The 14,065-nt window shown below is 42.3% G+C and overlaps 1 protein-coding gene across 1 annotated transcript in view; it reads right to left on the bottom strand.

Annotated features, from left to right (window-relative positions):
* Positions 1-14,065, bottom strand: part of CFAP61 (cilia and flagella associated protein 61) — a 300,780-nt gene that overhangs the window by 59,094 nt on the left and 227,621 nt on the right. Inside the window, 3 exon segments of the mRNA XM_063113349.1 lie at positions 5,005-5,210; positions 12,168-12,259; positions 13,626-13,953. Coding sequence (XP_062969419.1) covers positions 5,005-5,210; positions 12,168-12,259; positions 13,626-13,953 — 626 coding nt within the window.

The following is a 14,065-nucleotide window of genomic DNA, read 5'->3' as shown; positions in this document are numbered from 1 at the left end:
AGACTGGCCAGATTTTAAAGTCTAACGAGACCACGGTTTGACAGGGCTTTGGAGCAAGAGGAACTCTCATGCACTGCTGGAGGGAGTTTAAATAGATACAGCTGTTTTTTGTAGAGGTTTTAGGCTGTTCGATATATAGGATCATGTCATCTGCAAACAGGGACAGTTTGACTTCATCTTTTCCAATCTGGATGCCCTTTATTTCCTTCTCTTCTCTGATTGCTCTGGCTAGTACTTCCAACACTATGTTGAATAGGAGTGGTGAGAGTGGGCATCCTTGTCTAGTGCCTGTTCTTAAAGGAAAAGCTTTCAGCTTTTCCCCATTCAGGATGATATTGGCAGTGGGTTTGGCATATATGGCTTTAATTATGTTGAGATACTTTCCCTCTATACCTAACTTATAGAGGGTCTTTGTCATGAATGAGTGCTGAACTTTATCAAATGCTTTTTGAGCATCTATAGAGATGATCATATGGTCCTTGTGTTTGAGTTTATTAATATGGTGTATCACATTTATTGATTTGCGTATGTTGAACCAACCTTGCATCCCTGGGATGAATCCCACTTGATCGTGATGAATAATTTTTCGTATGTGTTGCTGTATTCTGTTTGCTAGTATTTTAGTGAGGACTTTTGCATCTATATTCATCAAGGATATCGGCCTGTAGTTTTCTTTTTTGGTTATATCTTTACCTGGTTTTGGTATCAGGATGATGTTTGCTTCATAGAATGAGTTTGGGAGATTTGCGTCCGTTTCAATCTTTTGGAATAGTTTGTAAAGAATCGGTGTCAATTCCTGTTTGAATGTTTGGTAAAATTCTGCTGTGAATCCATCTGGTCCTGGGCTTTTCTTTGTTGGGAGCCTTCTGATAACAGCTTCAATCTCCTTTATTGTTATTGGTCTGTTCAAATTTTCTACGTCTTCACGGTTCAGTTTTGGGAGCTTGTGTGTGTCCAGAAATTTATCCATTTCCTCCAGATTTTCAAATTTGTTGGCATATAGTTGTTTATAGTAGTCTCGCATGATTCCTTGTATTTCAGATGAATCAGTTGTAATATCGCCTTTTTCATTTCTAATTTTTGTTATTTGAGTCTTCTCTCTTCTTTTATTTGTTAGCCATGCTAATGGTTTGTCAATTTTATTTATCTTTTCAAAAAACCAACTTTTTGATTCGTTGATCTTTTGAATTGTTTTTTGGTTTTCAATTTCATTCAGTTCTGCTCTGATCTTAATGATTTCTTTCCGTCTGCTAACTTTAGGTTTGGATTGTTCTTGTTTTTCTAGTTCTTTAAGGTGAAGTGTTAGGTTGTTCACTTGCCATCTTTCCATTCTTCTGAAGTGAGCATTTAATGCAATAAATTTTCCCCTCAATACTGTTGGAATTGATAAATGATTTCAGCACAGTAGCAGGATACAAAATCAACACACAAAAATCAGTAGCATTTCTTTTCTCCAGTAGTGAACATGCAGAAGGAGAAATCAAGAAAGCCTGCCCATTTACAATAGCCACCAAAAAAATAAAATACTTAGGAATTGAGTTAACCAAGGAGGTGAAAAATCTCTATAATGAGAACTACAAACCACTGCTGAGAGAAATTAGAGAGGATACAAGAAGATGGAAAGATATTCCATGCTCTTGGATTGGAAGAATCAACATAGTGAAAATGTCCATACTACCCAAAGTGATATACAAATTCAATGCAATCCCCATCAAAATTCCAAAGACATTTTTCTCAGAAATGGAAAAAACTATTCAGACATTTATATGGAACAATAAAAGACCACGAATAGCCAAAGCAATGCTCAGCAAAAAAAATAAAGCTGGAGGCATAACACTACCTGACTTTAAGCTATACTACAAAGCTATAATAACCAAAACAGTATGGTACTGGCATAAAAACAGACACACTGACCAATGGAATAGAATAGAGAATCCAGAAATCAACCCACACACTTACTGCCATCTGATCTTTGACAAAGGCACCAAGCCTATTCACTGGGGAAGGGACTGCCTCTTCAGCAAGTGGTGCTGGGATAACTGGATATCCATATGCAGGAGAATGAAACTAGATCCATACCTCTCACCGTATACTAAAATCAACTCAAAATGGATTAAGGATTTAAATATACACCCTGAGACAATAAAACTTCTTAAAGAAAACATAGGGGAAAAACTTCAGGAAATAGGACTGGGCACAGACTTCATGAATACGACCCCAAAAGCACGGGCAACCAAAGGAAAAATAAACAAATGGGATTATATCAAACTAAAAAGCTTCTGCACAGCAAAAGAAACAATTAAAAGAGTTAAAAGACAACCAACAGAGTGGGAGAAAATATTTGCAAAATATACATCTGACAAAGGATTAATATCCAGAATATATAAGGAACTCAAACAACTTCACAAGAAGAAAACAAGCAACCCAATTAAAAAATGGGCAAAAGAGCTAAGTAGGCATTTCTCTAAGGAAGATATCCAAATGGCTAACAGACATATGAAAAAATGCTCAACATCACTCAGCATCCGGGAAATGCAAATCAAAACCACATTGAGATACCATCTAACCCCAGTTAGGATGGCTAAAATCCAAAAGACTATGAACGATAAATGCTGGCGAGGCTGCGGAGAAAAAGGAACTCTCATACATTGTTGGTGGGACTGCAAAATGGTGCAGCCTCTATGGAAAATGGTATGGAGGTTCCTTAAACAATTGCAAATAGATCTACCATACGACCCAGCCATCCCACTTTTGGGAATATACCCAGAGGAATGGAAATCATCAAGTCGAAGGTATACCTGTTCCCCAATGTTCATCGCAGCACTCTTTACAATAGCCAAGAGTTGGAACCAGCCCAAATGCCCATCATCAGATGAGTGGATACGGAAAATGTGGTACATCTACACAATGGAATACTACTCAGCTATAAAAACGAATGAAATACTGCCATTTGCAACAACATGGATGGACCTTGAGAGAATTATATTAAGTGAAACAAGTCAGGCACAGAAAGAGAAATACCACATGTTCTCACTTATTGGAGGGAGCTAAAAATTAATATATAAATTCACACACACACATACACACACACACACACAAACCGGGGGGGGGGAAGAAGATATAACAACCACAATTATTTGAAGTTGATACAACAAGCAAACAGAAAGGACATTGTTGGGGGGGAGGGGGGAGGGAGAAGGGAGGGAGGTTTTGGTGATGGGGAGCATTAATCAGCTACAATGTATATCGACAAAATAAAATTAAAAAAATAAAAAATAAAAAATAAATAAATAAATAGATACAGCTGCTTTGGGAAACATTTGGCATCACCCAGCACAGTTGAAGACATGCGCATGCAGTGACCCAGCAGCCCTAGGGCTAGGACACCCTACAGCTGTTCTACACATGAGCCGTGTCCACAATGTCCAGAACATTGTTTGTAGTAGCACAAACTGGAAACCACTTAGATATCAATCAACAGGAAAATCCATGAATGAACTGTGGCATAGTTATATAAAGGAGTACTGTACAGCAGGGAGAACAAATGAGCCACTGTAAAGCTACGTACGTCAACCTGGGTGGTTCTCACAAACACAGCGCTGAACAGAACGTTGATTTTCTTTAGTAAGTCACAGATTCAATTCAGAAGTGGGCAATACAAATTAATATAAAATCATATATATGTGCACATCTTAAAAACAAGGGTTGGCAAAATATGACCCTCGGGCCAAATCTGGCCTGGCACCTCTTTTGGTACATGAAACTTTATTGGGACACAGCTGGGTCATTTGTTCATGTGTTCTCTCTGGCTGCTTTCTCACTACAGTGGCAGAGGTAAGTCCTTGTGACAGAGGCCATATCCACACCTTTATAGAAGAACATTTGCTGATCCCTGCTTTACGGGAAGCAGAATGAATCACTCAAACTTCAAGACAGTAGCTGCCTCCAAAGAGATAGAAGGGAGCGTGATGAGAAGGGGCTTCAAGTGTCCTGAGGTAAGGAATTCTTTCTTAACGTAGGTGGTAGCCACATAGACCTCTAGTATTATTTTCCCTTAAAAAATAATATTATTTTCCACCATACATGCTTCACATACTTTTTTGTTTGTAAGATGTATTGTACAACTTAAAAAATTTTAGGAGGGACAAGAGATTTAGTCTGATCCTGGCGGTCACACCTATGGGTAGTGAGGACATAGGACCCTACATCTGTATCTGGTGCTGACTGTCACCGTCCTGTTTTGTGGATGGAGAAATTCTGACCTTGCTAAGCAGAAGGCTGCATCCAGAAGTACGTTTTCACTCTAAAATTCTTTGCCTTCTTAGAGGTATAGGATAAAGGGTGTCTTAGAGTTTGAAAGGACAGAGATTTAGATCACCCTGTCTCACTGACCTGTCAGTGCAGGGATTCCCTACCAATACCCTGGACAAACGGCTACCCCGCCTCTGCCTGGGCACATGCCATGAGGAATAAGCCTGGGATCACAAGCAGCTGTCCCGTGGTTGTGGAGATTTCATCAGAACCAGATCCTTCCACATCCTGCTCCCAAGTCTACCTCTTCTGTTTCTGAGCAGCAACTGTGGGTGTTTTGGTCTCACATGGCAAAAGCCTTGAGGAGGACTCAGCCAACTATAAAGGCACAAAGGAAAACACACAGCAGCCCTGTGCGGAAAGGGACTTGAACATCATCTGTCCAAGCCTGTGGAGGCCAACGTGGTTGCACGTGGGGTCCAGGCTCACACGTGGACCCCTGGCCATGCGTGGACACATCCCAAGCCTGTGAACTTCCCCATGTGACCCTTTGCTAACCAGCCAATGGTTGGATATTCTTTATTATATTAGAACGAATTCTCAACCACTCCAGCTTCTCCCTGGGATTCTCATTTTGCTCTCTGGTGCATCACAACACACATCCCTCATTCACAAGACATTATATATATCTTTATATTTATATATATATCCCTTATATATATCTCCCCATATCGAATACAATGCCCAACTTACCTGTAGAGATCTGTGATCAGGTTGTCGTCGTAGCGAGCACACAGATTGTTGAGGACTTGCTCGTGCTGGCCGTACAAGCAGATGTAGTTGGAGGCAGGAAAGGGCTCCTTAGAAAGGCATGTGATGGTTTCCACCATTTTATACTTGTTGATATGAATTTGAAAGTAAGCCCCATTTTTTGCACTACCTGTTACTATTTCTAAACCCTGGGGGTGGGGGGATCAGAAAAACAACATTAGAAACATTTCTGGACTTTGGGAACTTTATTATAACAATTTTCATTTCAAATATAACAGACAGGTATGTCCATGGCTTGTCACACATAACAGTAACAGAAATTAACTAAACTCAACCAAAGATAACAGTGTATCAAAAACCACATACTTGGACTTAGTGACTGACTGTTCTTCAGGATGTTTTAAACTGTGATTGTATTGTTCTGTGTTTCTAAATTAGTTGCTAGGTTGCAACCAATTCTCTTTTACTCAATACCTCACAGAGCTAATAAGTGGAACTGGGTTTATTCTCTCTTCTGTGGTGTTTTAAGACTGTTAAATCTAGTTTTCATAGCACTATTTTGAGAAAAACCTCCTAGTCAAAAGTGATCAGAAGGAATTTCAGTTATTTTTAGATGTGCTTTACAAAATAAAACAAAAGAAACAAGTAAACGGTGAATCCCTGATTGATGCATTGGGGGGGGGTCAGTCGTTTGACAAGGTCTGTTCCCAGGAAGAAGGTTCAAGACCATGGGAATAACACATACACATTCTATACTTGACCTTTTAGTTTGTAAACTGTGAAAGGTGTGGATCCACGGCTTTATGCCCTTTAGAAACCAGCTAAAACTGCCATATGAACCCAGATGACAAGGTAAGATGCTGCTCTAATTCCATGTCGTGCCTCCTTTTCTGCAGCCACTGATGGCTACTGACCTGCCCACTGGAGACACACTCCCGATGGGCTCAGGCATTGGGAAGCCTCGGTGGACGAACATGGGCTTTGTTGGTATGGCTGCACCTTCACTTTTCCCCAGGACTCTGAACTTAGTACACAGTAACACTCAATAAATCTTTTTTGAGGACATATAGATTTAAGCTTTTACTCTGAAATTGAATGTGGCATTTAGAAATACAAGGCAAGTTGGACCGCAATGCTCCCAAACATTTACTTAGTTCTGGCCATCACCTGGGGAGTTTTTTCAAACAAGGACACACGGTTTAACTTTTAAATAAATTGAGGCAACTGGTGGGTGTTTGGGTATCACGTGGCAAAGCCCTGAGGGTACTCAGACAACTGTGAGGGCACAAGAGGAGACACACAGGAGGCATGTCCAGTAAATCCTGGGCTGACCCCAAGGATGTAGGAGAAGCTGGGTATTTGGGGGTGGGGAGAGAGTGAATGCAGATTATGAAAGGGGTGGGGTGCTCCCAGGGAGATGCAAGTGGGCCCTCAATACAGAGGGATGGATGCAGACAGGAAATCTGCATCTAACAAAACCATGGTCTATCCACATAATGTAATGCAATGCATCCAATAAAAATTAGTGTTAAAATATATTTCATAGCAGGGTAATATGTTCATAGAACATTTTACATTATAGAAGCAGGTTAGAAAAATGCATAGTATCATTCCTTTTTTTTTTTTTGTATCAAGATTTTAACAAAATGTGAATGGTCATTTTCTGTGGTTGGGAGGCTGGGTAATTTTTGTTGTTTCTCTTTATGCTCATTTGGCCATCTGCAGTTCCTAATTTTTAAGCAAAGGCCATCACTTCCAAAATAATAAAAGTTATTAAATTCTCTGGCTGTGCTACAGCAAGGACCCAGACTTTTGATGAACAGATTGAGAGAGAGAGAGAAATGAAACAGAAAACAAAGGAGAACGGGAGAAGAAAGAAAGAAAGAAGGAAAAAAGGGAGGGATGGAGGGTGGGAGGTGGTTGGTTCTAGGTGGAAGTGAGTGTGGAAAGGTGCGCCTTGTCCAGGGAAGAGTTTGGAAAATGCCTGGCCTGGTCCTCCACCTGCAGGGTGTCTGGTCTCCTTATCTGATCATCAGCTTATCCTCTGCTCTTGTCACAAGTATTTCTCTAGGCCCAGATGCCCCATGGATTGTTTTCATTCAGGTGTGTTTTCGTGAGTCTTGACTTCTCAGACCGAGCAATGAATCCCACCACCCAGGGTGGGGGCACATGATATCACAGAGTAATCCCTGATGTCAACTTTACAAGGCCTGGAAGATTAAACACTGTTTCAGAATTTAAATACACACAGATATATAGACAGCGAGGAATGAGACCTCCATGTGCATTTCTAAGATAAAATACAAGAATTTAAAGACCATTTGAGTTTGCTGCCAGTGGCCATAGGCTTAGACCCCCGACCCCAGAGGTAGGAGTTCCCTTCACAATAAGGGATGATTTGGTGAAAAAGCTGGAAAACTGCAAAGGAGTGAGTGTTTGAGGAGGGGCCACTCCGTCACCCTGGTCATAAAGTGGATGGGGGTCTGGGAGAGGGGCCCTGGCAACAGCTCTGGCAGCGTTTTGGCTGCCAAGTTTTCCCAAGCCTCCTCCTTCTTTTTGAAGTTTCTTTATGCTGAGTGATTAAGAAAAGGGAACCCAGGTATACAAGAGGCACACCTGAGATCCACCCATGTGGGTTGCAACGAGTTTCAGTAAATACTCCACCTTCAGCTTTCAAGGACCTCTTTGTGTTTGGGGGTGCTGACTGGGATTTCATATCCTTGGCCAAGGCTGAGCACCTGGAGATGAGGGCCACAGGTACCTAGTGGTGACTTGACAAATTCTCAAGGTACCTGGCAGGCTGAGAGCAGTGACAGTTTGAGCATGAAGGGCCATTCGATGTCAACCTGTCCTGTGTGTGGTCTCATCACCATTGTTTTCAATGATCTGTTGTTAGGGGTCTGTTGCTTTTTTTTCTTTTCCATCTTTTTTTTTTTTTTTTTTTATTTAAGGATTGAATTACAATCCTTGGGTCTCCTCTGTTTATTTTGTCAGCATAATCCTAAGCACATACTGCAAGTGCTTTATAGCTAAGAGGGCTTAAAGAGTCCAGAAAGCAGCCACACTACAAAGAAAGTAATGACGGGGTGGTGCAGATCACATATCTATGGAAGAAATTGTGTCCACTTTTATGAGATTTAGCACTATATTAGCATAACGGGGTGGGGGCATTCTGGGAACTTGGAATGCATCAAAGCATTTTGCATTGAAATTAAAGACAATTCACTTATAGAGGGGTTTCTCAGACACCAATTCCCCTTGTCATGTGGGTCATTCCTGTTGTTTCTGGCAGCTCAGGAAAACCCAGTGAAGTCCAGAACCCTGCCCCTCCTCACAGAAAATTGCTCCACTAAATGACGACATGAGGCCCTCCCAGCCCTGCCATCCGGTAAGGGATTCTGGGGCAATGAGGATTATTTCACACACTTTCCAATTTGATGGAGTGTGTCTAGTTTCTTTATTTTAAGTATATAAGTAAATTGTTTGGAAATTTGGATCTTTAAGATTTTGAAGTAGTAACAGGTTCAGGTGTTGTTTTTCTTCCTTTTTTTTTCTGAATAGAATTATCCTTTAGAGTTAGTTCCTTTACAATTTTCACAAAGGTTGGAAAATGGCTCTGGAATTCATGCCAAATGGAAGACACAGGATGAATCAGGATCGGTGTATAAGAAATCAAGTTCTCAGCTCTTGTGATGAACACACAATTTTAAATTTAATGGTAACCAAGGCAGAATTTGTTGTGACAAATTTCTTTATTCTGTGGTGTATAAGCCAACAAAGCATGTGGACTGGAATCTGTGAATTAGCTGATTATGTAGACGACTTGGGGTCCCCTTTCTCCCTTTTGTCAGGTTACCTTTCAAACAGCTCGTGAATTACTAAAGTATCTTCTTATTTAAATGTTCCAATTAGTGAGTACTATAAAATTCTGATAAGATTCATCTGTATCGCATTTATTATAAGAACAGTAATTCAGTTTGTGTAGTGAAATATTGTCCAGTGGGTTCCATTCTTAATCAATTGGCTATATTTAGGTGACTGCCTGACCATTTTGGCAACGATTTTACTTAATCGAATTAATTCCAACCCCAAAAGATTGCCATGGAACTATCCCACATTTTTTTCTTGAATAATAAAATGGAAAAAAATCTGTTTAGATCTTCTGTACTAATTAAAAAGGAGGCCCACCTGGCAAAATGGTTAATTAAAGTCAGGGGTCCTGTTCAAATACTGTCATAGCATCAGCCAAAGAATCTAGTTAAGTTGCACTCTTATTAAAACTCTCATTATCTAAAAACTCCTTTTGGCTCCTCCTCTGACTTTCTGCAGAGAGAGAGAGAGAGAGAGAAAGCGTGTGCCAGTGGTTCATAAATAAATGATACTGCATGTAGGAATCACACAGTGTCCTTGAAGAATCTGGTTCTGTCTGAAACCAAGTCCAATATTTTCTCGCTCTTGCACACATGAGGCTCGGGTTATGTACCAATGACTAAAGTGCTCAGCCCCTGAACACCCTGGGCTTTATCCTGTTTATCTAATGCCCCACCTCATTGGTGGCAGCTTGTTTTTTCCAAAGATGGCCACAACAATATCCCCCAATCCACATACTCTTCTTGACTCTCCTTCCATTGAGAGATGGATTCTCCCTTCCCCTCCCCTTGAATCTTGGTGGCTGTGACTGCTCCAACAGAGTGGGGGGAGGGGAGTGACGCTGCGTGACCCGCGAGACAGTGCAGCGTCCATCTTGCCAGTGACAGCACTCGCACTTGGAGCCCTGAGCTGGCACAGAAGCAGTCTGTCCCCTCCGAGGCCACCGTGCTGTGAGGAAGCCAAGGACACATGGACAGCCCGGGAGGCTCTGCTCAGCACTCTGGTCTTTGAGTCGCCCCAGCCAAGGTGAATAGGAAGCCTTCGGTTATGAGTAAAGCAGCCCTTGGATAATCCGGACCACTGATCTAGCCTCCTAGTTGTCCCACCGAAGGCTCCAGACATTGTGCAGCACTGACAAGCTGTTCCCACTGTGTCCTGTCCAAACTCCTGACCCAAAGAATCTGTGAGCAGAATCAAATGGCTGTTTTATGCCACTAAGTGTTTTACACAGCAATAGAAACTGGGACAACATTTGCTATGATTCTATGGTTTTCTTTAGTGTAAGAAACTTTTGCGTCAGATTCTGTACAGGACACCTAAAAGAATCTGGGAAAGGCCTAAGGGAAATAAGGCTTAAACACAGCATCTGCTCTTTCCCTGGAAGAACCAGTTTTCATTATTTATCTGCACTCATGATGAACAACGAGGACGTCCACTGTGACCGGTCACCTGTTCTGCTCTGGGCAGTGGTACTTTACAGATGCTCCCTGTCAGCCCCAGAAATTCAGAGGCTGAATAATTTGCTCAAGTCCCAGAGGAAGTAAATGGAAGAGCTAGGATCCACGTTTCCTGAAGGCAGAAGAGTAAGGGGCAATACCTGTGCCATTCTGAGTCGGCCCCGCTTAAGGAATTTTCCAATGGCTTCGACTTACATCTCACTGGCCAGAACCTGCCTTATGGCTGGCCCTGTCCTCAAGGAAATCGGGGAAATATGTTTATTTTAAGCTGGTTATATTGTTAATATTCAGGAGCAGAAAATGGGAACAGAAGTTAGGTAGAGAATTTCCGGTGTCTGTTTCACTGACTAAAAACCAAATGTGAACATCAGAAAGGAAGCCCCAAGTTGACAACAAACTCCAGCCTGGGACCATCTGTCACAGAACCTTACTTGAGAAGCTCTCCAACTGACTGATCATGCGGTGTCCTTTCTGGTTACCTTTAACCCAGGGGAAGTCCCACCCCACAGCTTCTGCTTTTCCTGGATGGCCCTTCCGGTGTAATTCAGGGAAAGGAGGAAAACAGTGGGGACAGCCACTCCAGATCCTCAGCAATTTATTTGCTCCACCGCCACAAAAGTGGACATTTCAGTAACTTATTGGTGCATCACAGGTTACCTCAAACTTAGTGGCTTCATATTCTTCAGTGAACGGATAAATGAACTGTGGTACATCCAGACAGTGGACATTGTTCAGCACTAAGAAGAAGGAGCTATCGAGCCGTGGAAAGACACGGGGGAATCTTAAATGCATATAACTACGGGAAAGAGGCCAATATGAAAAGGCTACAGACCACATGACTCCTGTTACATGCCATTCTAGAAAAGGCAAAACTACTGAGATAGTGAAAGATCAGTGGATGGAGGGAGGGATGAATAGGCAGAGGAGAGAGGGCACGGAAATTACTCTGCATGATAATATCACGGTAGATATATGTCATTCCACATTTGTCCAAACCCATAGGATGTACACCACTAGGAGTGAACTCAGATGTCAGCTGTGGGCTTTGGTTGACGATGCATCAATGTGGGCTTATCAACTGTAACAAATGTACCACTCTGGTGGGGGGTGTTGATAAAAAAGGAGGCTTTGCATGTGTGGGGACAGGGAGTTTATGGGAAATCTCTGTACCTTCTGCTCAACTTTATCGTGAACCTAAAACTGCTCTAAAAAAATATAGTCTACTTAAAAAAGTATTGGCTTAAAACAACAATAAACTTTTATTGTCTCAAGTCTCTGGGAGTCAGAAATTGGGAGTGGCTTAGCCTGGGGGTTCTTGTCCAAGGTCTCTCACAGTTTTCAGTCAAGATGTTGGCTGGGGCTGCAGTCATCTGAAGGCTTGACTGGGGCTGGAGAATCCACTGCCAAGGCAGCCCACTGTTAAGAATGGCAAACTGATAATGGCTGCTGCAGGAATCCTCAGTTCCTCACCACGTGGACCTCTCCAGAGGGCTGCCTGGGTGACCTTACAGCATGGCAGCAAGTGATCAAGGAGGGTGCAAGTTGGAAGTTACAGTATCTTTCACAACCTAGCCTTGGAAGTCGCACACTGTCATTTCCACAACTTCCTGTTGGCTACACAGGTCAGCCCTTCTCAACATGGGAGGGGCCTCACAGGACATGAGGACCAAGGGGCAAGAATCACTGGGGCCATCTTGGGGGCTGATGCTATAGTGGGAACAAACACATTACACTAAAGACTTTGAGTAAATAATTCCACCTTCCTGTAAACAAAGTGTTATACTTGAAAGCAAAGTAAAATTTAGGAATACTACTCACAAAATCAGGCTGTAACATTTGTACCTCCAAGGGAATTGGAATGGCAGGCTTGGCAATATGCAGATAATGGTAAGACCCAAGAAGAATGCCTCCTAGAGGAGATGGCAAATTTTCCACATTTGAAATTAATTGTTAATGAGATGGGTAACAGAGCTTATGTTTTCACCACAGGACAAACAGAGATGACTACAATGGTGTATGCTCCTTAAACTTTCCCACTAAAGTACTGCTAATAGCAAAAATCTCCCTGGGGTGGTTGAGCTTTATTTAATCAAATCAATGTGAATGTGACATTATACCCCATAACATAGCCACCGATGCTCCAAGATACGCCAAGCTGATCCTGTGTATTCTGTGATTTCCCATAGCTCCCAGCACCCTAACCCACAGATGCCAAGACCAAATCAAGACCAATTTAGAAATCTTAAATGTTGCAATGGTGTTCCTATTCCACATAATTCCTCCAATATGTAACCAAAATATTAAAAATTGAACTTCATAGGGAAAATCAACAAAGTTCTTTGTACAAGGCTTTAAAAACTATCATTATGAGATCCTTAATACATTTGGCTTGCCCCTGAATCTGAGCCTGATCCAGTTCTGATCTCAGACACCCCTCCCTTCTCTTGCTTGCCTATGGACACCACCTTTCCTAAGGTCTCACTCAGAGTAAGAAGCGGAGCAGGATCTCCCTGAGGCCATGTAATTAGGTAGAGAAAGACGAGGACTGGAATGTGGGGCCTCTGTCTCTTTCATCTGATGTCTGTTTACTGGATTAGGGTCCATGGACACCCTTGGGGTCTATGAAAGGCTCTGGGGGTTGGTTGATAAATTTGCTGAAGTGACCATACAATTTTGTACATATGTGCGTTTTTTGGTAAAAAGTCCACAACATTCAAAGACACAATTTTAAAAGGTATCTCTAAGCCCCTAAACATGAAGGAACCCTGCATTACTCATGACATCATCTCCTTAGGGGTCAACAAGCCTTAGGGGGTGAAAGTAGACTGTTTTACCACTGCAAATGGTTGAGTGTACCCATCCAGACAGCAGGCTATGGCCTGGGAAGAAGCATGCAAGGGTCTCCTTATCTCTGAACTTATAGTGAGAATGGACTTTGGGGTGAGATGTCAGGGCAAACTGCCACTCACCAGCTGTGAGACCCTCAGGCAAGTTACCAAGAGATCATTACCTAGTCTGTTTCCTTATCTGTAAAATGGGGACCTCAGCTAGGATGTGGTCCATAATAAATGCTAATATGCAAAGGACGCTAATAATCACGGTAATGCGAGGTTCATGATAAATGCTTAGGAAATGAGATAAAGTCCTCCGCTATCGCTGTGGCAACCTTCTGAGGAGCCCCTCACCAAGTCTAAGAGAAACATGGAGGCTGGTCTGAACACTGACCCAGATCCAATTTGTGGCCTCATCTCAGGGAACAAGGTGGCTTGCCCACACCTTGGATCTTGGCTCCCTTGCACATGGGGATGGGCAGGTCAAGACCATCTGGCAGCTCAGTCACAGGCTCAAGGGTCGGGTCAAAGACACTGAGCACAGCTGCTGCCAGGTGAAAGCCGATTTCTTTGGAACTGAATTTGCTGTGAGCCCACTCATATGCGTAATATCTATTGGAGAATTTGGTGAGGGGGCCAGCAGCTCTGATGGCTACGTCATTGGTGTGGAAGTTGGCATCGATCACAAGTCGGCCGTCATAGACAAGACACGCATCGTTGAGTGCTTTGAATGTTTCATAATCCACGTTCTTCTCACAGAAGCTGAAGAACATCTACAAAGTGGACAATCATGTCATTAATCAGTAATCATTCTTCATTTCACTTTCTCAAGAATGTGAATAGTTTCCAGGGAATTTTGTTCTTTGGGGCACAAAAATAAATCTA

Source organism: Cynocephalus volans, chromosome 11, assembly GCF_027409185.1.
Source record: "Cynocephalus volans isolate mCynVol1 chromosome 11, mCynVol1.pri, whole genome shotgun sequence".
NCBI classification, from domain to species: domain Eukaryota; kingdom Metazoa; phylum Chordata; class Mammalia; order Dermoptera; family Cynocephalidae; genus Cynocephalus; species Cynocephalus volans.
This window is presented reverse-complemented; position numbering and strand designations above follow the sequence as displayed.